General features: G+C 47.9%; 2 protein-coding genes across 3 annotated transcripts; both read right to left on the bottom strand.

The window, feature by feature from the left end:
* Positions 1–3055: 3055 nt before the first annotated feature.
* On the bottom strand, positions 3056–12310 carry si:dkeyp-113d7.1 (uncharacterized protein LOC407709 homolog). The gene is made up of 3 exons (XM_061700117.1): positions 12006–12310; positions 7041–7620; positions 3056–5448 (listed from the first exon to the last, which is right to left on the bottom strand). The coding sequence occupies exons 2-3, from the start codon at positions 7470–7472 to the stop codon at positions 4411–4413; spliced, it is 1470 nt and encodes a 489-aa protein (XP_061556101.1). The 5' UTR covers positions 7473–7620; positions 12006–12310; the 3' UTR covers positions 3056–4410.
* A 1448-nt stretch (positions 12311–13758) lies between these two features.
* si:dkeyp-113d7.10 (uncharacterized) lies at positions 13759–24796 on the bottom strand. Of its 2 annotated transcripts, XM_061700136.1 has the most exons (5): positions 24080–24796; positions 21609–22067; positions 20520–20713; positions 18665–18901; positions 13759–16512 (listed from the first exon to the last, which is right to left on the bottom strand). In XM_061700136.1, the coding sequence occupies exons 1-4, from the start codon at positions 24402–24404 to the stop codon at positions 18704–18706; spliced, it is 1176 nt and encodes a 391-aa protein (XP_061556120.1). In that variant the 5' UTR covers positions 24405–24796; the 3' UTR covers positions 13759–16512; positions 18665–18703. The 2 variants fall into 2 exon arrangements, with proteins under 2 accessions (XP_061556120.1, XP_061556119.1); XM_061700135.1 differs by having other exon boundaries at positions 13759–18901.
* Between the last annotated feature and the right edge of the window lie 367 nt (positions 24797–25163).

Here is a 25163-nt window from a genome sequence, read left to right as displayed (position 1 = left end):
CCTTATGGTGCCCGCAATGCATCTTGAAAGGTCGCCAACAACAATGTCGCGAGCAGATTATAATACAGAAAAATGATTTTCCATTTCTGGGGCATTGTTCGATTTTCAGCACGACACAAATTCACGAGTCGTGGCCGACGTTGATCAGGTACGTTCGTTAATCACACGCGTCGTTAACGGCCGAGTCAACGTTACAGTTCACGATGTAAACAATCGTGGGAGTTTGTGAAGAATTGTTGTAGCCCGTGAGTCCGACTCGATCGTTCGCGATATAAAAAACACGTATCTGGTGAGCAAGGGGTAGGGAATGAGAAATGATTCCTCACGCAGTTGCTCTGTTTGGAATCATCCCTCCTCCCGTTTAACGACAAGGAGATGTTTAGCTTCGTGTCCGGGTCCCCTGTCGAAAAACCCGACACAGCACATGCGAATGCTTCAGCACGTGCGGCATTTCTGCATAAAAGGCTCCATCGAATTCGGTTTTGCCCCGAGCGAGCGAGAAAGCAAACCGGAAGGCCCCTGCGCCATACTGGGTTCGGATGGCCCGTTTTGTTCAGCTGTGGCTTCGTGTGTCCACACGTGGGAGGAGGCCAAACGAAGCTTTACGCATGCGCATGCACACGCTTTGAATTTTCATACGATGAAACGGGACATCAACCGCAATTTTGCTCCAATTTCTATTGCCGCTGACAAGTTGAGCAGCTGACATTCGTAATGTCAGAATCAGAATCATCTTTATTAAAAACACACAAGGAATTTGTCTCCGGCAGTCGAAGCCGCTCGAGTACGACAACAGACGGTCAATTGACAGAGAACGCTTTGGAGACAAAGACACTTCGCCGAGCAATAAAAAAAGGTTGCTAGAAATCCGGTAACGCCGTTCCAATTGTTCATTTGTTTTCGACAATTGTCCTCTCGCACTTCCAATGACTCATTTTGCAATAGTCCGGCGCGGTGAGCATTGCGCAAAGGGCGCCGACACTTCAAGGAGCGTACGCGGTTTAAAGTGACGAGTAGCGCGATCATCTGGGACAATGTCGATTGTGCAAATGGCGCGGATGCTACTCTGGGACGAGTGGCCGGTATTGGTCGACGACAGATATGCAAATAGCGCAGCGCGGCGAGACGACCGCAGCGAGTGCACGGGTCATGTCGAACGGGCCCCGCGGGAATGTGACAACAAACTCGAGACAACAAAATAATTGTCAGCATGTTGCAATGGAACTGTAAGTGAGCTGTTTCAAAAGAGGGAAGAAGCTGTTGGAATGTTTACTTAGCAGGTGCGGGCGTAGGGCGAAGCTGCTGCTAGCGCCCAAACAGCCGCCGCAGTTACCGGCGCTCCCGATGACTTCGACAGTTCGCACTTTTCTTCCGAAATCTCATTCGAAAAGATTTAAGTCCGCCAGCGAATCCGATCCGAACGGTCATCGTCCGTTCCCTCCGTCGGCCCGTGACCTTTGCCGGCGGATTGGCCGAGAAAAACTCTGTGGACGATTTTGTGGCCATTTGTCTGTTTGTTGCGCCGCTCGCGCCTGAAAAACGGGCGCGAAAAACCAACACTCGGCCTCTCTCTCCCGACATTCAAAATGGAATCCTGCAAAATAGTCCACATTTTGAATAAGTCTACCGGTAATCCGGTTCCGTGTATTTTTTCTTTCACCGTGATGGAATGCAGTCGCATTTTCTTTTCCATCTCGATTCCGAGCCTGAGATGGGGGTCGCCGATGTTTTTCAAAGTGAAGCCCTTACTTATCTTTCACTTCTTGAGTACTCATTGAAGTCAATTTTGCTCCAGTTACCTTCAAGAAGAAGAAGAAGAAGAAGAATCGGCTTTTATTGTCACGAACATGCACGCATTCTCTGCATTTGAGCCATCACGGTGAACACATACACGTTAGTGTTAGTGGAACACACTGGAGGAGTATTTCGGGGTATCGGTGTCTCGCTCAAGGACACCGCAGCCGTGGGATGTCGGCGGACTGTCCGGTCGGGGTCTCGAACCTAGGTCCCCGACGGCGGCAGGCGATGATCTTAACCATTGGGCCGCGGCTGCAATGGTCCATTTTGGTATGCTAGTTAATCATTATTAATACTGGAACCCCAGTGTGGATCAGCGAAAGAGAAAATGGATGTGAAGACGCTGATCATGTTAGCGATTTCTGATAAATTACCAACAATTGAATAAGGTGGGAAACATAAATATCAATTCGCAACACTAGTTCTGCCAGTGTTTACATTTTCAAATGACAACATTCGGTGGAAATCACGACATCTCATCACATCACCGGCGAGTTATTTTTCGAACAGGCGTCACGTCAGCGACCCCGTTACCACGGGCCATACATTTCTCGAAGCGTTTCGCCGACACGCTCGGATTCTGTTCTGTTGTCGTCGTTCTTTACAGGACGGCCACTCCGAGGGAGAGCACGGTCACCATTTCTAGACAATCTTTTGTCAGCCTTTCCAGCTTCATGCGAATGAACAATTTGTAGTTCGGGGGCTTCTGAGCTTTTGTGCACGAGGCAATGCTTCATGACAAACTCAAAACTGTTTTTTTTTTGGTTTCTTTAACCAACACCTGCGATCTCGTCACACCGACAGGACTCGAGGTAGGCCCCGATCGGCTCTCGGAGAAGTCGCTAGCCGACGGGTTTGACTTTGTTTCCCCCGTCCGGCATTGCGAATGTTTTCAACTTGTGCCCAGTAAAAAACGGATTTGTTAGCTTTAGCATTAGCTTACGCAAACCGCGTTCGTCTGTCGTCGTGCGGAAACTCAACGCGTACACCTTTTCTTGCAACTGTGCCGCACGCTGCTCAAGGAATGGCTCCCTAGATCGCCCCCTGCAGGCGAAACGTGCGTTTGCAAGGATGCTCGAGATCAAAAGGCGGTCGAGGGAGGGGCGGGGCCAGAAACACGTGGGTGGCGCTGCCGAGGGTGAGTGACAGCTGACGTCACCTCGCTTATTTGACAGGAGGAAACGTCATCGAATAAGTCATCGATTACCCCTGAGAGGTGTTTGAAACACATTAGATTACTCGTGCAAAGACAAAAAGACAAGGTTTACTTTTTATATTTGATTGGCAGTACAAGAAATGGTTTTGTTTCCATTAAGTCATGTGACCATAAAAGACAGGTACAAAACTTGCGTGTGTCATAGATAAAAACAGAAGACGAAGAAGAGATGATTAACCTGTAATCTTTGTCGGCTAAATAGAAAAAGAAAAAGCAAAAGCAAAAGCCAAAGCAAAAGCCAAAGCAAAAGCAAACCTCATTCAGGCCTTCGCGACACAAAGGAGAAAGCTCCAATCAGCCAGCAGGGGGCGCTGTCTCACACGCGCACACACGGGAATGTGAAGCAAAACGTCAAAGGAAACTGTTGGAATGTTGTCGTCGTCATGACGACCGACGCCATCCGTGTAAACAGGTTGAAATCTCAAGAAACTTGTCCATTGGAAATGGAAATTTCCCACATTCTTTCCACACAAACGCTCCACTGCATGTACAAGTCCATATATGAGAGAGAGAGAGAGAGAGAGATGCGTATAAATATAGAAAAGTAGACAGACTAGCATGTAACGACGTGACGCGAGCAAATGTTTGCTAGCACCACGCTACACGCACGATTGTAGCGGCTTGAGCGTTTGTTCCACATCACGGCTATCCAGCTTAAGCCCGTGTACTAGTACGCGCCTCGTCCTCACTGGGATGATGAGTCAGCACACTAGTAGAACGACTGTGTCTTACTAGTACCGTTTTTTCCTGCTACTCGTGCCACTAGTACAAAGTTCGATATTGAACAGAATTTCCTGTTGAGCACACAACGCTCCAAAGAAGTTCTGCGGCTGGAACGGATTCATTGCTTTTCCTCTCATTTCAATGTGAAACATGACCTCTGCTTGTGAACGTTTTGGTGTAAGAACCATGTCACGGAACAAATTGAATCCGTAACCCGAGGTTCTGCTGTACTCGGGAGGAATAAAAACATTTGTCTCCTATTGATTAACACTTGGATGTCCGATGCTAATGCGTTTTGGGGGTCATCGTGAAAGCACATTTTTCAGTAGCACTGAGAAGCACAGATTAAGACATTTGTGGTTTGGTGTCAACAGACAATTGCAAACTTTTGGGGGGACGCCGATTACTCGCTGAATGTGGCTATTTGCGGCGGGGCTCGGTCCCTCCCGCCCAATGTACGTCCCAAGGAACGTACTACGACACGGACCCGGTGCTGGATAGCGAGGATGAGGGATAAGCGCTCTAATGGCCTTCACAGACACCCCGACGCACACACGAAAAGAGCCGTCGACAGAACGATGGGAAAGGCGCCGAAAGGTAACAAAGAGGCGGCTATACGTAAAACGAAAAAAACAAACAAACAACAACAAAAAACAGGCATTCTGCCCGCTCGTCTAGCGGCCCTCGGTGTCGGCGCGCTCCCGCTTGTGGATCTGCTGGTGCGCCTTGAGGTGGCCCGACTGGCTGAAGGTCTTGCCGCAGCGCGCGCAGGTGTGCGGCCGCTCGCCCGTGTGCACGTGCTGGTGCGCCTTGAGGTGTCCGAGGCGCCCGAAGCTTTTGCCGCACTGCGCGCAGCCGAAGGGCCGCTCGCCCGAGTGGATCTTCTCGTGGGTCTTGAGCACGGCGGCGTTGCCGAATGTCTTGGCGCAGTGCGAACAGGCGAACGGTTTGGCCGGGCCGCCGTCGGCGTCGTGCGCCCGCAGGTGGTCGCGGTACGCCGCCTCCTTGCCGAAGCTCTTGCCGCAGTGCGGGCAGCAGAAGGGCCGCTCGCCGGCGTGGCTCAGCCGGTGCGCCTTGAGCTCCTTGGCCTGGCCGAAGGTCTTGGCGCAGACCTGGCAGGCGAAGGGCCGCTCGCCCGTGTGCAACCGCTGGTGGGCGCGCAGGTCGTCGGCCTTGGTGAAGCCTTTGGGGCAGTGGGCGCACACGTAGGGCTTCTGGCCCGTGTGGATGAGCTGGTGGCGTTTGAGGTTGCCGGCCTGGCCGAAGCTCTTGCCGCACTGAGCGCACGAGTACGGCCGCTCGCCCGTGTGGATGCGCTGGTGCGTCTTCAGGTTGCCCAGCGTGCTGAAGTTTTTGCCGCACTGCGTGCACGAGAAGGGCTTCTCGCCCTGCATGTTGCGCGGCTTCCTCACCGTCGGGCTCTTGACCGAGCCCGCCGCCGCCGCGGCCGCCTTGCCCTCCGGGGCCGGCGCCGCCTGGTACGGGAAGTCGGCTTCGGGCTTGGCCATCCCGTCCAGCAGCAGCAGCGAGTCGGGTCGCAGCTTGTTGAGCTCGCTGCGCAGCTCGGCCATGTGGATGGACTCCAGAGCGTTGTGCGGAGGCGCCGGATGCGCCGCCGCCGCCGCCGGGTCCGACTCGCCCAGCTCCGCGGCGTAGTAACACTGCAGGTCCACGTGGTGGTCCGACTTGATGTAGTCCAGCGTGTCGCTCACCTGCCGCAAACAGGCCCACTTTGGTCAAACAATTCGGGAAGCGAAACTCGCCACTTCGCGACCGACGCGTCAGCCCGACTCGCTCCGCGAAGTTCGCGCTCGTCGGCGCCGTCGGACCAAAGCCGTGACTCGCGTAAAACTACCATTTGTCCTTCGACGTTCCCAATACCGACTGCGGTCTTACATGTTCCCGTTCCGACGTTGCGGCGTGGGCGAAGTACGGGCCGCTCCGTTCTCATCGAAGCATCGGCGTTATCGACAGTCCTCGAATTGTTTTTTTTTCCTAAAGTGGGTTCAGTCTAATGGATTTGCAATTACGGAATGAATTTATTTATTTCACTGACTAATTGGGCCACTTCATTTATTTGAAACGATACAAAATGGAATTAGTCTTTCGTTATCTTTTCAGCCGGACCGATTATGCCGATATTTGGCATTTCGGTGCATATCGGCATCTGCCTTCTTTTGTTTTAATTCGACTTTACGCCGATCTGATCGATGTTATCGGTATCGGCCGATAATTTGCATTTCATGCAGATCGGCTTTCATGTCATAAGTCGCATTAACAGTATTTATGAAAGTCATTTCATTGCAATAAAGTCGTTCAATTACAGTAAGTCGGCACCCGTTATTTCTGTCAGTAGTAACGTTGATTTGACCTAAACTTCTGCCAGTGGCCAATCCTTGAATGCCCCCTAGAGGTCATTGGTGTTTTAACTTTTGTCGAAAATGCTCGAGAATCATTGGCTCCGGCACGCCCGCAACCCTTGTGAGGAGAAGCGCTACAGAAGATGGATGGATGCAGTATACCGTACACAAGTGTAGACAATAAATGAACAAGTCATGTAAATAGACACATTGCTCCGTCTTGTGATCGGATCGGTGATTGGTTATCGTTTCTTTTTTTTTTTTTTTTTTTTTTTTTTTAAACTTGCTGATCGGCCCCAAAAATCCTGATCGTGTAAAGCCTAATTTTAATCTGACATCTGATAAGAGATCGATTTAAAACTGGGTAAACTTCAGGATACAAATGTATTTATCTATATTTTGTTGCTGAGCCTGGGAACTCACCGCACTTTTTCTTTTGGCCCAAGATTAACATTTCAATGATAGTACTGAAATTTTGGAAACTTATTTACTGGCGAAAATTTTAGGGAGCTATTCATTTCTTTGTTGAATTTTGCATTTTTCATTCTTTATGAGTCATGTGGCTGAGCGTGGGAATTTTACTAATCAAGATTGTCTTTTTTTTTTTTTTAATACTGTTTAACAAACATATGTGTTGTAATTTGTATTATTCCAAATTTTGACAGCCACATTTACCCTTTTACAGCAACTGAATATCGGCTCCAAATATGGGTTCTCGGCCTCCTCGACGACAAATCATCGGTTTCGGTATCGTACCGGAAAAATCGTATCGGTCTCTCACTATAAAAAATTGCTTGATGTGAATTTTGCCATTCAGCTTTTCCATGGAGTTGTGCAATGAAGCTCACCTCTCGTAAAGGTTAGAGTGCACATTAGGGTCATCCTCAAATTTCACCCCAAAGAAATAAAACAGCCCATTTTGGGCGAGACATACGAATGTGTACCTGGGAGATGTAGTCAAACACACAGCTGGTCTCGTAGTGCGACTTGTAGTCCATGTCGTCGGCGTGCCGGAAGGGGTCCAGGTGGTGGTCCAGGTGGTGCTCCGCCTTGATGTAGTCCAGGCCGCTGATCTCCATCTTGATCTGCTCCCGGCCCAGCTCGGCGGTGGACAGCGGCTGGATCTCGGACAGGTCCACGGTGCGGATGGGCTCCAGGCGCTCCAGGTCCTCCAGGTCCTCGGGCTCGCTCTTGACGCACGGCAACATGACGAGCGGCTCGGCCACCTCCGCCGCCAGGGAGCAGAGCGTGGGCGCGGGACCGTCCGCCGAGAGGAGGGCCAGCGAGGGGGGGCCGCCCGGGTCCAGGGGGGCCGGAGGCGAGCCGCCCTCCGAGGCCAGGCTCAGACTCAAACACTCGGCCTCCGAGTCCGTCATGGTGAGGGGCGGAGCTCCGTCCGTTCGCCCCGCCCCCGGGACCTCCGTTCCGGACGCCGATCAGAGACGGCCGCCGACGGGAGGAACCGAGGCCGGCGGCTTTCGTCTGCCGACCCGACGTCAGCGCCCGCGCCGTACCGGGAGCGGCCTGGGCACACGACACGTACGCAACAGTTAGCGGCAGGAGGGATGCAGAAGCGCTACACGCCCGCCTCGTCGCCACTTCGACGTGACGTGCCGACTCGGCCCCGAGAAATATGGATTTTTTTTAGGCCGATTCCGCTATTTATTATTAATTCAGCCCATACATGCGATTGGTGGATATTTTGAAGTGAAACTTGCCAGCCGGTCGGAGAAGGGCTCTCACGAGTAGCAGACGAAACCAAAGATTGAGGAGATATTGTATGTTGAAAAAGAATCACATTTTACTGTTTTACTCTAACTTGAAGCCGTTTTTGGACCCGATTTTTTTTATTGGTGATATCACACAAGCCCCCACCCCCTCCCACGTACACAAGAAGAAGAAGAGACAAAGTCTGAAGGGAATAATCACCCAAAAAAAAATCCAAATGCTCCAGAACCCATCATCTAATTCTCAAAATTCTTTCTGCGTTGTACTACGCGAGGATCCTGTTCGTGGATTTCTGCTCAGCGTTCAATCATCGCTCAACTCGTTTCAGAATCAGAATCATCTTTATTTTCCAAGTATGTCCAAAAAAACACACAAGGAATTTGTCTCCGGTAGTCGGAGCCGCTCGAGTACGACAACAGACGGTCAATTGACAGAGAACACTTTGGAGACGTGAAGACGTTGACAAAAAAAGAGTCAGTTTCTTCCAAGCTTCTCCAACTCAGCGTCTCGCCTGCCACCTGCCAGCGGATTTACAGCTTCCTGACGGGCAGGACGCAGCAGGTCAGGCCGGGGGAGGCCACCTCATCCGCACGCAGCATCAGCACCGGGGCGCCCCGAGGTCGTGTCCTCTCTCCGCTGCTCTTCTCTCTCTACACGAACGACCGCACCCGACTCTCAAGCTCCTGAAGTTTGCAGATGACACCGCCGTCATCGGCCTCATCGAGGACGGTGACGAGTCCGCGTATCGACAGGAGGCGGAGCGGCCGGAGCTGCGGTGCGGCCGACGCGACCCGGAGCCGAACACGCTGAGGCAGTTCTACACAGCGGTCATCGAATCGGTCCTGTGTTCTTCCATCACGGTCTGGTTCGGCGCCGCTACAAAAAAGGACAAACTCCGACTGCGGCGGACAATCGAAACTGCTGAAAGGATTGTCGGTACCCCCCTACCCACCCTCGAGGACTCGCACGCTGCCAGAACTAAGACAAGAGCGTGCAAAATCCTCTCGGACCCTCCGCACGCCGGCTCTTCCGGCTCCTTCCCTCAGGTCGGCGCTACCGATCGACGCAAACTAGAACGAGCAGACATTCCGACAGCTTCTTCCCTCTTGCCATCGACTTCTTAAACAGCTAACCTACAATTCCATTGCAACATGCTGGCAATTTTTTGTCTACACGACTCGTGCACTCACTGCAGTCGTCTCGCCACGCTGCACTATTTGCATGTCTGTGGTTGACCAATACTGGCCACTCATGCCAGAGTAGCATCTGCCCCACTTGCCCACTGACTGAGGAGTATCTGCAACATTTGCACAATCGACATTTTCCCAGATGATCGCGCTACGAGTCACTTTAAACCGCATACACTCCTTGAAGTCTCGGCGCCCTTTGCACAATGCTCCTTGCACCGGACTATTGCAATATGAATCATTTGAACTGCTCCAAGTGCTAGAGGACTCTGCATCTTTTTGCACAATTGGCAAAAAAAAAAAAAAAAAAAAAAAAGAATAATTATACCGGCATTACTAGATAACTATCAACCCTTTATTGCTCAGTGACTGTTTTTCTCAATGTCTTTCTGTCTCCAAAGCGTTCTCTGTCAATTGACCGTCTGTTGTCGTACTCGAGCGGCTCCGAGACAACCGGAGACGAATTCCTTGTGTGTTTTTTGGACATAGTTGGCAAAAAAATTTGATTCTGAATTTGAATGAAGTGGTCTTTCCAACCAGACTGAATTTTGACTGATTGTCATTTATGGCAAATCTTGTCACATTACTTGTAACGTGTTAATCTGTTTATTAAAAAAAAAAAAAAAAAAAAGACCAAATTGAAAAGGGGATTACATCAGCTGGTTGATTAATCCGTCGAGCCCTAATGTTGACCACTGTGGCTAACGTACGTTGATTAGAAGAAGAATCCTCTTTATTGTCGTGACAATTTGACGTCTGCTTTTGAGCCATCCCAAAAGTGAACACTTCAAATGGCCACTGGGGGCGCTTTGCATTTGATTCGTGTTGTCGGGAGGAAGGCCACACTCGACCAAAACTCAACAAAATGGTGACCAAAGCAAGCAGCAGCGGTGTGAAACCAGCACCCTCAACTTTTAAATCTGATGTTTCGGGTCACTTGGGATTCCCGTATAAATCTGAAACACAGGCAATAAACAAAAGTAAGGTCTTTTGTCAGCTGTGCCAGGCAGAATTTTTATATTCCATCATGATTTCCAGGAGGAAATAAATATTATTTGTGTTTACAATGCACTTTCATTTTTCAGTTCATACAGTATTGTCGTGCTTTTTTTATGTACTACATTTGACCAAATATTATTGTGCAAATGTTTATTTTCATGTTTCATTCCTCAAAAGCGTGAAGGTACATACCAAATATGATCACATGGACATGAAAATAAATGTTTCTAGCTTACTGATTTGATATCAAAGCTTATAAATCAATAGCCAATCAGATCACAACCTAAACAAAACAAAATTGAATCGTAACATAAAAGAACAAAATCTAATTGAATTGTGAAGTTCTTAACAATACCCAAACTAGTATGGCTATACGCTGTTTAGCACGTTGACTGGCATAGCTAATGACGTTAATTGATTAGCATGTTGTGTAGCGTGACCAGTGTTGTACATTGACTTGCACATTGACTAGTATGGCTCATGACGTATGTCGATTTGCATGGCCAATGCTCGATGTTGATTAGCATTTTGACTAGAATTGCTAATGTTGTACATTGATTAGCATGTCCACTAGCATGGCTAATGTCACTTGCACGTTCAGAAACTGAAACTCAGAGCGCCACCTATTGCTTGCAGAATCATTAGGTGAGCTAGGACTTGTACATCTAAAAAATATATGGTAGATACGTCAACTTAGTCATATACTCATACATGATAAGATTTGGGAAAATACTTTTCATTGGGCAAATCAATTTCTACATTAAAAATCATTTGAATTGTTTCAATTGTTACGTAATATTCCATTTCTAGAAGGTCTCGGTCTTGTCTCGGACTCAACTCCCAAAAATCTTGGTCTTGTCTCAGTCTGGCCCAATTCGGGATTTCCCGTTGAGACTGATTGAGATCATCCCTGGTCTGCTTTTCTTCAACTTCATTAACGCGATAATAAGGAGAAGCACTTGGTCCCAAAACAAAATAATAATAATAATAATAATAATAATATGTTAGTAATACTCCCCCATCATAATGACTAAAACCTTTGCGGTGTTGTGACTGTGGGACACTGTCAAATGTATTTAAAAGATAATTAAAATACAAGAAAAAAAAATGCTCTTTAACTGTTCAAGGTTGTCATGGTTTTTAAAATGGATTTTTATTGTCTTGGTCTTGTCACGGTCTGGGTCTGGACTCTTGTCTCGACTCCTAAAAGTTTTGATCTTGTGTCGGTCTCGCCGAGTTCTGGTCTCAGGCAAATCTCGGTCTGGAGCACAACACTACGAGTAGCAAATACATCCAATGAAAAACTTGACACCCCCATCGGTCACTGTGGGCCGTTTCATGAAAAACGTTCCGAATCAGTGCCAGGGTTTTTTGCTACTCTAACGAGAAGCGGCAGCTGTCAAGTTGGGCTTCGACTTGTCGTCCAAAAAGTCGCCACGCGAATCCGCCGAGCGAGTGCCGGAATGCGGCCTGAAGAGGAGCAGAACATGGCGGCTCCGCGCAGACTGCTCGGACCGTGTGACACTCTTTTGGGGGACTTTTTTGTCACACACTTCGAGACTTTTTATTCAAGGCGACAAAAGGGAAGAGGAGGAGACACAAAAAGTCGCTTTGGCCGAGCACAATGAGAGCGGCGGAAAGTGTTAAGCAGCTCACCGGTGGCCATCTTGTTTGGATGCTAAGCTAAGCTAGGCTAACTATGAGCTAGCCTTAGCATCCCGGAGAAAGTGGCGAGCGAGAGCGGGAAGAAGCGCGCCGACCGAAGGGGGCCGAAAGGGGGACACCCGGTTCGCGCCCCGCGCGCTTATTGTCGCATTAAACACGCCGAGTGGGCGGCTGACAGCTGCGGCCAAAGCGCGTCAGAAGACGACGGCGATATGGATGTGGAAAGAAGAGAATGCGGAGGAGCCGAGGCGGCCTGCCGGCGGTTGGCCAGCGGCGGGCCGGCTACGTGGGCCTACTGACGGCCTGCTCGCGGCGGCGGTGGGTCGTTACCTGCGGGCGTTGCGCGTCATGGCTGCTTCGGCTCCACTGGCCGCGACTTGTGGCCAACTCCGGCGGACCCGCCACGTCCACCTCGGCCTCTCCTCCCCTCGAACAGTAGCGAATTCCTCCCTCCTCCTCCGCCTCCTCGTTTCTCCTCCTCCTCGCCGTCTTCTCTCCTCCTTCCCGGCTGGCCTCCGTCCGGCGAATCAGGCACCATGGTAACCATGGTAACCGCCACTTTCACCACCGAATCGATCCAGCAAGTCACATGACAACTTATCGATATTGATCATGTGCACCCGTGATGACGTCATCACACGAGGTTAAAGTTGAACTTGGTGTGATGAAAATAAATGGAGCAGCTTTAACCACCACCTAAAAAAATACTCAGCTCTCGCGGTACCATCGGAATGACAACAAAGTATATTTCTTATCATTGTGCAGTTTCAGTATGAGAAAATTAAATTACAAAAAGTAAAAAAATAAAAAATAAATCTAAACCCTAAATGTTTGAAAACAGAAATGGAATTTAAATGTAATTGTTTTACATGTTACACTTACGTTAAATACAACTGAACTGTAGTTAAACATACTGCAATGGATTTAAAAAAAGTTGAAGCCACTGTAACATTTGAACATTTAATTCAGTGATTCAATCGCCTACCACTAGAGGGAGCCCACATACAAACTGAAAAAAAAAATTCTAATGTACAACAGTTGCACGTGATTAAAAGGTGTTAACTTTCATTTGATGAAAACGGGAAAATTACTTCACCAACATTTTCCCTTGTCCAGCAACTGAATATATGGGTTCTCGGCCTCCTGGACTGTTTCGGTATCGGCCTGGAAAAACCGTATCGGTCTCTCTGTATAATCAAATGCCTGATGGAATTTTGCCATTCAGCTTTTCGATGTAGCTGTGCAATGAAGGTCACCTCTAGTAAAGGTTACCGATTGCTTGCTGAATAATAAAGAAATATAAAATATATGGTAGATAGGTATGATATCAGTTTACCACTTTTTAATCATGTGCAACTGAAAATGGAGCACTTTTTTCCCCCAGCATACCACCCTTTGAGAATAACTGGACAAGCTCCCAAACTTCAAGCCTTGATTAGCGTGACGCCAGTTAGATGAGAACGTGACGATCTCGTCGCTTGAGACACATCACTCCGTTTTCATTTTCGGATTTAATGCAAAATGTTAGCAGTCTCTTGCAGAGCCTTCAACGTTCAGGCTCCCATTGGGGGTTGTGGTTCGTTTTGTTGTCCCACTAGGTCACTGCGGTCTGCTGACTGCTTTTGACTTCAAGTCCCTCACACAAAATTAAAAAGTGAAGGTAATACAGCCCAAATTGTGGAATGCATTTTCATTTGAGTGAGGAGTTGCCTTTTCAGTCTTTTTTTTTTAAGCAGCTAAATACACCTGTTTAGACAGGCATTCTAGTAACACTATTTTGTTTTTGATGAGCTAATTTACTAGATTTTTTCTTGTATGAACTGATAAATGTAGCAATTCAGTATTTTCTATGTAATTTGTATTTATCTATGTGAAGCACTGAGTAAATCCTCTCACACATGAAGTGTACTTACAAACACGGTGCTGTCCTGAGTCCCTTCATTGGTCCACAGTGATGTCACTGAAACCCCCCCGCCCCGTCCCCTCCCCTCCCCTGAAGCGTTGCTAGCCAACTGTTGCTCACGGTCAACACAAATGGCTGTTAGCTTTTGAACCTTTGCATCATTAGCATGCGGGAGAGTAGTTCGTTTGTCAACATTTATTGATGTTCTTGATCAAAACTAAAACATTGAAAAGTTTACATCAATGATCACCATTCAAATACAAAAAGTGTATCAAAAGTATTGCATCCAATGACAAAACATTTCAGCAACATTACAAAACATACACACCATTAATCCCATTTGTGTGTGTGTGTGTACATGAAGAGCACCGCTTCTTCCCTTGAGCATCAACGTGACCGGTGTCAACAAAAGCAAACAAGTTTTGTTGTGCATCAAACATGGAGTGACATAATATTACAGTATTACAATTTGACATCATATCAATATCTATGACAGGCCTGTCGACAGCACGAATATGGCGAGGAATCGGGACATGGAGACAGCACGCGAGTTCCAATTGGACTGGGGAGCGTGACTCGAGTCTTTTGCAAGCTTTTTACCGTGAAATAGCTTCAATTTTATCTTTTGCGGTTTGAGTGTGTGAAGTGTCGGTCCAAAAGATATTACATTGAGGTTAATGCTGGCCGTAATTAACATTTCAACAGGTAAGGTCAGGTACACACGAGGATTTGTCAAATCTTAAAAGACTGTTTATAACAATTTCCATCGTTTAACCAGCTAAGGCAAACAAGAACGGCTTAATAGAATCAAAATGCAGTACAACTCAAAGTACTTAATTATGACAAAATGAGCAGCAACTTTTCTCCTTTGTTAAGTAATAAAAAAGCAGAAACAAACTGACGTTAGCCATGCTAGACAGCTACCTCGGTAGTATTTCTTGCACCAATTGGAGACACGCTAACGCTCGTAGCTGCTTGCAAACATTCATTTCAAGACAGCGTCCACGTCATATATTATGGTTTGCTTGACTTTGTCGAAGAGTGACTGATGGGCAGCGCGCTCGTTAATGTGATATTCTTAAAAAAAAAAATACAGCTTATACCACACGGAAAGTTTTAGCGGTTTCGAAACCGACTTTAAAACTGCAGTACAGTCATCCTTGCTATATCGCAGTTCACTTATTGTGGATTCAGTGCATCAGGATTTCATTAGATTTTTTTTCTAGGTCAGTGTAGTGCAGTGACTCACCTGCACATCTCTGATACAGTTAGCTTTAATGACTGAATGATTTGAATGTGGCAGCAATGACTCACATAAGGTCAATTGGCCTCTGATTCTTGACAGAACAAGAAACCTTACAGAGTCACACTCCTATTTGGTAAGTCGCCAGATTGCTTGAGGATACAAAGAACACTATCGGAAAGCCACTGTTTAAAAAAAGCCACAGTTTTCTGAAATAAATTCACAAATACCAACCTTATCCTGACGAATGGCTAATGTACACATTCATAACAATATCAACAGGAACAAATGCAAGTAAAGAGCAACGTTGAGCTTGATTTTCTACAACTACAGTACTGAAGTTAAAAACATCCCCACAATGAAATCTGGGTTCCCAGAAGTCTTTTCACTGAATACACTTCCAGGATTGTCAGTGTGAGGAACGGTGCCAATGCTTAAGGCAAGAAATTGCCTGGTCATACATGAGCTGTTGATCACGTCATCCACGCGGAGCACACCCACCTTTAATAGGCATGTGCTTGTCTAGAGTTTGTGGATGGTGACCTCACGTGGACAAATTAAATACCTGCACCTCTCTTAAGTATCACATATAGGCCTCAAAATGCATATGAAACATTTACATCATAAATAATTGGTCACTACTTAGCAGATTTCAATGATTGTGGGGGTTTCTGGAACATAACCCCCGCGATAAACGAGCGTTTCCTGAATACCTTGAAAGCCCGCCTATTGTCTACAAACATCAGGAAAAGATCGACTGAAGTTCTGGAAAAGCCAAGAGAAGTCAAAATAAAAGGAAAACTAATTCACATTGATGAGCGATCATCACAAGTTTGTTCTCGAAACATCTGCCGACGCCTCGAAATGTGACTGAGGTAACAAAAGGCGTGTGTGTGGAAAGCGCTCCAACGAGGTCTCTACGCGTGTGAGGTGGAACGCCAGGAAGTCACAGGAAACAGGAAAAACACGACAACAATCCTGAGAGACGAGCGGAACGCCCGGAATGTCGAGCTCCTCGGCGACCTGTCCGAGATCTTTTGATAATCGTCTTGACGCAAACGTCCTCCTCCTCCGCGCTCTTAAATCCTGGCAAGGTCACATGACCAGCACAGGTCCTGTGCGTGCGACATTTGCGGGAAAGCAAAAACAAGCACGAAATGGTCCGCTGTCACTTCCAGTAAGCGTTCACGTCTTCCGATCTTTGCTGCCGTCGACGCTCGTCAACTTTTGCCGTCCGCGTCGTACAGTAAACCCGCTTGATTGGCCAATTCGAAGCATTTTCAAGTTTGAAAGTGAACGATTCCAAACGTAGCGACTGCAACTGACAGTCGACATCAGTTGAATGGAAAATTGTTTTGGAACAATCATTGGAACTGCCGTTCCATCTATGCTAACGTCAGTTAAGCCGCCAATGGTGTTTCGCATTCAATTCTGTTTGCATTAAGCTAGTGGACTTTTGTTATGATGTATGTGGTTCGGTCGAACATTTTGGCTTTTCAATACAAAATATTGAATTATTGTGTTTTTTATGTCAGTTTTACAGTAAACTTCAACCAGAAGTGACAAAAACAGCTGGAAGCAAGCACACTTTGGCTCTTCTTTGGAAAACTGTGCGCGACAGTCTTCAGTTCCTTTCTTCAAAGTGATCTTGTAAGATAGTCTTCTATTCATCACAGCGAAAGAGAAAGAACCTGCGCAAAGGAATACTTTACATTTCGGATTACTGGATAATCGATACTAATTTATGTTATCCATAACATGGCGTTTAGCATTAAGACGATATATTGTCCCAAAAACTATCACGATAAACAATTGTTTTTTAATGCCTCTGATATGATGAAAAATAAGGCCTGCTCTTATTATATTTCATATTTTATTTCTTTTCAATCAGTATTATGATGATTATTATTGTTGTTATTATCATTTCCGTGCTTGTTTCTCCAATAAATTGTTTTTCTTGACTGTGATATGGATCCCCCTGGGTCTGAAATAAAGAATAAAGAGCTGCTAGCCTGGTTTACATGGAGCCTTCTATTTCGATTATAATCGGTTTAGAAGCTCAAAGTGAATGAAAATGCTCCATATAAACACCTTGGTGGTGGGAAGGAAAGAAAGGGGAGGGCGGGGGGGGGCACCCCCTTTTGGCTCGCTTCGGTCATAAAAAGGCCGGCGCTACGCTCTCTGTGCCAGACCTTGTCTGACCCGACCAACTTGCCGACGACTGGCCCAGGCAGGACGTCAGACACATCGGACCATCCCCGACCGCAGAGCATCCTGCAAGCGCTCCGAGCTACCCTTTCTGGGGGGCCTAAGCTCACCCGGGGGGGGACGGAAGCAGGCACGACGCGCCCGTTCCGAACGTCTCGCGAGCAGAGACACCCGGGCTACTTTTTGGGCTCCTTTTTTCCTTTTGCTTTTTCTTCTTCCTTTCCGCCAAATCCACCCGTTCCCGATGCGGACCGGGCCAGCCAAACACTCGGAAGCTTGAACCGCCTGCCTCAAACGTGTTCAAGACACCTAAGTCTAACATTGCGGTCTACTAAAAGTACAGATGAGTGCATATTTGGGTTCAAATGAATGAGCACAGGAATCCCCAGCGCTATGCATTCACTACACGCTCATTCTACCAATCTCACATCCCAAGTCAGTTTCCTTTGCCAATGTTCGTCTGTACTTTGTTTGTTCTGTGTTGTCTCCCTGTAGATTTCCCATGTTAGATCATTAAATTGTCCATAAAATTCACGACCTGCATTGTTGCGTTTGGGTTCGGGGAAAGAAACCTCTGGCCGTCGAGAACTCTTATCACAATTTCATAAAGTGTAGCAACCTTCAGATTACCAGACTGATAAGGTTTCTCCTTGGTTTTCTTCAATTTTATACACATAAATAGCAACGTGGTGCCCCTCTTAATAGCTAAAATAGCTTGATTTATAACGCTGTAATTTAAAATTACGATAAACCGGAAGTAACGCAGGTCTCGCTTCCAGCCCTTTCTTTTCTCCTAAATTAGTTACATTTCTATTTAACCCGTATACGCTACAGAATACTTATGGCTGTGTGACATTTTAGTTTTTCTTTTTAATAAATCTGCAGGCGGCACGGTGGGCGACTGGTTAGCACATCTGCCTCAGAGTTTTGAGGACCGGGGTTCAATCCCCGGCCCCACCCGTGTGGAGTTTGCAAGTTCTCCCCGTGCCCGCGTGGCTTTTCTCCAGGCACTCCGCTTTCCTCCCACATCCCAAAAACATGCACGCTAGGTTCACTGAAGACTCTAAATTGCCCGTAGGTATGAATGTGAGTGCGAATGGTTGTTTGTTTCTATGTGCCCTGCGATGGGCTGGCGACCGGTTCAGGGTGTACCCCGCCTCTCGCCCAAAGACGGCTGGGATAGGCTCCGGCACGCCCGCGGCCCGCGTGTTGATAAGCGGAACGGAAGATGAAAGAAGGAATGAATTCCATTTTTTTCTGTCAATATGACGTGATGTGTGTACATTAATGATTTTAGAAAATGGCTGAAATATAACAAAGAGTGAAAAATTTAAGGGGGTCTGAATACTTTCCGTACCCACTTGTACATATACACACATTATATGCACACACACGCACACAAACATACACGGATTTTCCCGCATCGCAGGTGGGTGTGGAACTTATTTATCCCCAGTGGTAAACATGGCTTCACTGTACTTGTGATTGATGATGGTTCAGGTGATTCGAGCAAAAAGTATTTTTCTTTCCCTTTTGGCATATTTCACATTTATCAGAACTAGTGTGTGTGTGTGTGTGTGTGTGTGTGTGTGTGTGTGTGTGTGTGTGTGCATGCGTGCACGCGCGCACGTGTACCGTTAAGTGGCGTTTGTTTCCTGGGGTGCGCCGGAGAGTTCACGACTGGTGTTTGGCTCGCAAGTGGCCGTGGAGGCGGCTCGCTGAGGAGAACCGTTTGCCGCACTGCGAACACCGGCACGGCGAGACGCCGACGGCGCCGTCGCCGTGACTCTGGCGATGAGCTTTGAGCAGCGACACGCGACTGAACCTGCGGCCGCAATCCTCGCACTCTGACCAAACGGTGCGTCTCTTCCTCTGCGCACACACAGGAAGTCAAGAAACCAACCAATTAAAAAGTGCCTGATTTGTCAGATTTCCATTCTAGGCTTGATCAAAAATATGAAACTGAAAAACCTTCCACAGGAATGAAATGATTTTAAAGCTTTTTGTGTTCCTTTTCACCCAAGCCACTAGGGGAGGAATCGTGCTGTATTTTTCAGTGTTTGATCTTTTCTACGTTGGGTCTACTGACGACATTCTCGCGCTGGCCAACTTTGATGGGGCACCGAAAATGACGAAACAAATTACTTTGCATTTTGGTAGCAGAAAAGAATCATACAATAATTACTGTGTAAACAAATACAATAATTGCCACAAAAAAGGATGTCTGACTCTTTGTTTTTTAGTAAACTGAATATGTTCAATAAAGATTTCTTTTTAAATGTCTTTCAGAGGACCCTTTAGCTGCCCAACAAGGTGCCTGACGTAAAATAAACGCAGCGAACAATGCAGGCACAAACGCAGCAATAGGGAATGACTCAGCCGGACAGTTCTATCCGAGACCCTCGTCACGAACGCGGACACGCTTCGATGTTAAAACACAACAATAAAAGCCGTCTGACAAAATTCACACATCTTCGCGAGGACCCCTTAGCTTCCCAACAATATGCCTGACGTAAAATACATGATCGTTGAGCACCGGCTGAAACCAAGCAAGGACTTCAAGCAGAAATAATAGTGAATTTACAGCAATTCAATCTTCTGACGAATACATCTTTTTCCCCACTGGCTGTCCTTCAAAACAAAAGAAAAATGTTGTAGAATTCCAGCGTACGGGGTCACAGAAACTACAAATGACTCTTTACTATGCTATATTTACTCCTTACAATACATTTTTAACAATTTATGGAGCGTTTCCTCATTCTCTGCACCTAATGTGTTTTTGCTATGCATATTTTGAGTGCCAAATGTTCTAATTTAACTTTGGAATTTTATGCCGTCAGTTGTGTTTAGCAAGCTTTCCGGTGATACGAACCTTTGGAAAATAGAATAAAGAGCAAGAACGTTACAGGAGCTTGAAAATCGGATTCAACAATATTTTGCACCTCCAATCTTGACCGCAACTGACTTCATATTTACAAGTTGCCGGAAATTGGTGTATTTGCGTCGATTTTCAAGATGGAATGAAATGTAACACTTTTATTGCTGGAATCGTCTTTAAAAGATCTGTCTAATAATGCTGGTCTCGTCTCGTAAATCCACTCATCTTTGAAAAGTTCCATGCATGTATAAAACGTATAAAGCTGTATGTTAGAGGCGACTGATCAACGAGCTACTGAATCTTTGTTCATGCTCGTTAACCAACTTCTGGGTCACGTAAACACGAGCAATTCAATATTCAAAGCAAGCTCAGTCCTGCGGCCCGTTTTTTCTATTTTCAATCTAAGCCTGAAATTCAACTAGGAAAAATCTCGTAGTTTTTTTGTGCTATATTAGAAACCAAATGACAAAATAATCAGTCACCTTTTTCTTTTGTTAATAAATGATTGTCAATTGAAAGTGGGAAGAATGAATGATACGCGGATTTGAGTCGCTCAAATGTGTCCGTGTCTTGACCCTAAAGTGCGTCAGAGTGGAGTCATAGCAACAGTACCTTCTTCCCTTTCTCCTCCTCTTCCTCGTCTTTTCCTTCTTCCTCCTCCTCCTCCTCCTCGGCACCCCGGCCGGCCGGCGTCACCCCGGCGTGCCGTGGCTTCTTGTGAGCGGCCCTCGCGTGGTCGTCTGCCGGCTGCGAGGCGGTCAGCAGGCGCTGCAACATGGAGGCCGACGAACGCACGCCCCAACTTCCTGTTCGGACGGGATGACCCGTCGTGAGCCGGGCCGCAAAACACGCAGACAAAACCCCATTGAAACGAACCCAAGGGCCATCAAACATTTTTGTAATCTTTTTCAACAAGGACTATAGCACTCAATAATTTCATAACAACATACTAAGTCATGAGACAATTCAAAAGAATGTAAAGAATGTAACAGTTTACACATCATGAGTCGATGCTGCAATCTAATTCATTGTGCTGCTCCTCCTGGTGTGCCCGCCTCGGCCACAGGGGGGGGCAGCGTAAAACTGTCATACAGACACAAACGAAGAAGAGTCACCGCTACTCGAAAATTAATTTTTGGGCAAGGATAAACAATATATGCCTGCGAGAATTGTTATATTGTCTTTTGACCTGTGATGCGGCACCGTTTGTGTTCAAATGTCAGTTGTTTAAAGCATTATCACACCGCCACATAGATGCTATTTGTTAGCCAGTCTATGGCGTTCTGCATGGTTTGTTAGCATTATAAGCGGCCTTTCCTTAGGGCAAATTCATGAGGATGCTTGAAATGCACAACGTGTGATTGTGTTGTGTTTCGTTTGACAGTAAACTTCAGCCGGGCGGGAGTGGCAAGAAACGGATCGCAGCCTGTTTTTGCAGCAATCGCTGGGTCACTATCTGCCAAACTCAAACTGCCGCGTGCTGTCGAGCGAGTCGAGCTCACTGGCAACTTGCAGCGCTCGTACCTCGAGGCGTCGCTGCTTGCAAGCATCGTTGGACGCCGTTTGTATGTATGCGTTGCTGCTCCGTGTGTATTCAAATTTCTGCTTTCCGAAACTCCCCAGTTCAGCGTCCCCTGAAAGATCTACCGGAACTCGACAACGCTACGTTTGCCGTCGTTTACAGATTACATCGACGCTCACCTGAGGGGTTCAGCGGCGGCGCAGGCGCGGCATCCCGGTCGGGGGAGAGGACGTCCATGTCCTCCAGAGGCGTCCAGCGGGGGTCCTGCGGTGGGGGCGACCCCAGGGTCAGCGCAGGTCCCTCGCTCGCCCCGCCCCCTCCAGCCGACCCTTTGAGCTTCCAGACGTCTCCGCACCACTCGTGTGCCAACGCGTCCACGACGCCCCCCGTTCCGTCCTCGCCCGCCTCGTCGGCCGGCTCCCGGCGGGCGTCCTCCGAGCCGCCGGACGAGCCCGGGTCGTCCCTGGCCTCGCGGCGCGCGGAGGCCCGACGGCGGTCCAGCCGGGCCTGTAGCCGCTGCCTCTCGCACTCCTTCTGGGTGATCTCCAGCAGGAGGTCGTCGAAGGACGCTTCCACCATCTTCTTGAGCTGGCACAGAGCAGAGTGCAGAGCGCGCTCCATCGCGCACTTCAGTTGCTCTGAAGGCCACACAGCAAAAACAACAACGGGGCCGTTAAGTGTCGATTCAGCAAAATCTCAGCCAATAGTTGACTACAGGGAACGGCAACGTATATTTGATTGACAGGTGAAGGGCTCGTTCGTCTACTCGTTCGGCGGACCGGCCACACACAGTAGCCGAGCTTATCCGGAGACTTTTCTTCCTCATTCCGATTGAAGATCTCCGGTCAACTGTTTACATGCGAGTTGATCTACACGATGCGCAATTCTCGGAACAGCCGCGAGACCTGCGCGCGTCGTCGTGAAGGTCACGTCTTTTATCAAGACGGATCTCCGTCGTCTATTCCGAACAATAGTTGGCAGTGTTTCTATACGTTTAGTTTATATAAAAAAAAAAAAAAAAAAAAAAAAAACTTAAGAATATAAAAACAAGATCTCCGTCACATACGAGCTCCGTCGGGAGCCGGCATATTTACGGCGGGCGTAAACGATGACGTTTTTACGAAGCATGCGCAGATAGAGCTCTTCTTGGCTCTATTTTGAATGACGGCATACATGGCGAAAATTTACTTCTGATGGGTTTGGCAAAAGGAACATTCTACCTCTGTGAAACCGAATGAAGTTTCCTTCGGATTCGGGCTGCTAATTCCGATTGAGGTGTTCATATGGAGCATTTTAATTCGGTTTTGAGCTTTTAAATCGATTATAATCGGAATAGAAGGCTCCATGTAAACCAGGCAAGTCTGGCAGCTCTTTATTCTTTATTTCAGACCCAGGGGGATCCATATCACAGTCAAAAAAACTATTTATAGGAGAAAACAGCATGGAAATTATAACAACAACAATAATCGTAACAACAATGATTTAAAAGAAACAAAATAAACATAAGGGCGGGCCTTATTTTTCATCATTTCAGAGGCATTCAAAAAAAATATATCGTTTATCGTGACAGTTTTTGGGACAATATATCATACAGGGATGGAAATTGAAAAATGTTATTTATCCAATTCATCTAAAAAAATTAAAGAAACGCTAAAAACCCTCAGTGCAAGAGTGCGACCGACCGTTTGACTTGTTAAGACTCTTCGATGTTGGCAAAGACGTATTTGATTGTTTCTGAGGCTCACAGCGGGAGGATGCGCATCGACTTCGACACATCGCGAAAGCCTCCTTTGCACAATATAATCGTATTCCAAGTGTCGCACTGAGGTGAGCGGTCATTAATTTGAACAAAGTTAAAACACACTTTTGTTCACCGCCGCCGTTGGGCACATGCACGTCTTCGTGCGCGTTCTTCTTCGTTGGTTTTCGTCACTTTCTTGAAATTAGTATTGGGATGCACACAATCCCTTTTTCTTTTTTTTTTTGCTGCTTGCATCACCTGCTCCTTAAAATAAGCAAAGCCGGGGCTTTCTTTTTCACCAACGACAAATACATATTGCAGAGATGCGGTCCACTGAGCGGGAAAGCCTCCGACTTCCTTGTAGGCTGCGACGTCAGCACTTCCAAATATGGGCAGGCACCCGGGCGCCGTCATCTTGGCGCGCTGCCGTGCTGCGAGAAGAGCTTTAAAGTCACTAGTCGCTTTTGGGGGGAAAAGTGGCTCGAACAGTCCGCAAGAAAACACTGAATAGAACTAGCGAACGACTGTCGTTTGCAGCCACGTTGTTAGTCTAAGCAGTGCTCACCAGCGTGGCCACGCTTTCAACTAAGACGCTGCTAAATCCCAAAAACGCTTGTGACAAGTGAAGTGGCGCGAACGGCCCAGCCCTAAACGCTAGTGAGGGGCCGCGAAAACAAAGAACGCTCGTGACCTTTGGCCTTTGTTGCGCTGCCCCTGCCACGTCCCCGCCACACTGAGCACGTGACCCTTCGCCATCTTGGGACGCGCTCGTCATCCATCGTTTTTCGGTGTGTTTGTTTAGCATGGCACTCGTCCGCCTGCCAATGTTCCCTTGAAACGTCCGCCAGCTTCGTTACGTAACGAGCCGGCGGCTTGTTGTGTCGCGTTGTGTAACGGCCGCTCGCCTACCCGCGACTCGGCCCCTCTGCTCCAGGCGGCGGCTGTCGGTGGGTCCGCCGGTGGCCGGCCGCTCGGGTTTCGTCCTGCCCGCGTCGTCCGGGCTGTCGTCGCCGGCCGCCGCCCGGTCCTCGCCGTGAGCCCGGCGGCTCTCCCACGCCTGCAGGCGCAGCCGCAGGCGACGGTTCTCCCGCTCGTGGACGGCGGCCTCCAGGAGCAGCGCGTTGAGGCTGGAGCCGACCGTCGAGCTGATCTCCTGGACGGCCAGCTGGACCACCTGCTCCAAGACGGACTCGAGCTGGCCCTGGAAGAACGGAATGTACACGGCTCCGTTCATGCTAGCGGCTCATGTCACCCCGCCGCCGCCGCCGCCCGAAGGGAGCGAGTGAGTGTCGCGTTGGCTGGCTGGCTAGCTGGCTGGCGCTGCTGCGGCCGCCTGGAAGCCGTCGTCGGTCGGTGTCTTGTGCCGCGGTTCTCCCGCCTCTCCGCTGCTCCTCCGGAGCTACCGTAATGACCCGAGTGGAAGCGCGGCGCCCTTTCCCGCCCACACGTTTGGACGCCATTTTGACGCCGGCGTGCGGTCCGCTGCCGGCGAGCTCGAAGGACGACGCGCGCCCTCCCGGTCGCCGCGGGGCTTGTGACACGTCTGAAAGTCGACGCGGTGCGCGTCTGACGGTCAGGCGAACGCTGAGCTGAGCTACAGTCGAGCTCACGCCGCATCCGACCCCCCCTCCCAAATGCGCAATACACAAACACGCCCCCAAAACTTTGAGCCTCTCCTGCTTGCTTTACGGTAACGTTGGACAATCGACGTCATGACGTCATACGCCAGACTTTCTTCAATGACAAAAGTCTTCCAAAGTCCTTGGTTTGGTAGAATAGACTTGCTCCTTTAATCATGGAACATACACACAAAAAATTGAGAAAAATATTACAACATGAATAAATTATACGTATTTTAAAATAGGGAGTTTCTTTTCAATCACCCTGTAGATATATATGTTTGTAATTATAGCCAATATAGTTATAACGTATTTTTTAGAGTTTAGCTAGCAGGACTGCGATGTCTTCAATATGTACTGTATCTTACTGCACA

This window comes from Phycodurus eques, chromosome 16 (genome assembly GCF_024500275.1).
Source record: "Phycodurus eques isolate BA_2022a chromosome 16, UOR_Pequ_1.1, whole genome shotgun sequence".
Lineage (NCBI taxonomy): Eukaryota > Metazoa > Chordata > Actinopteri > Syngnathiformes > Syngnathidae > Phycodurus > Phycodurus eques.
Note: the sequence above shows the minus strand (reverse complement) of the source record. Positions and strands in the feature narration are given on the sequence as shown.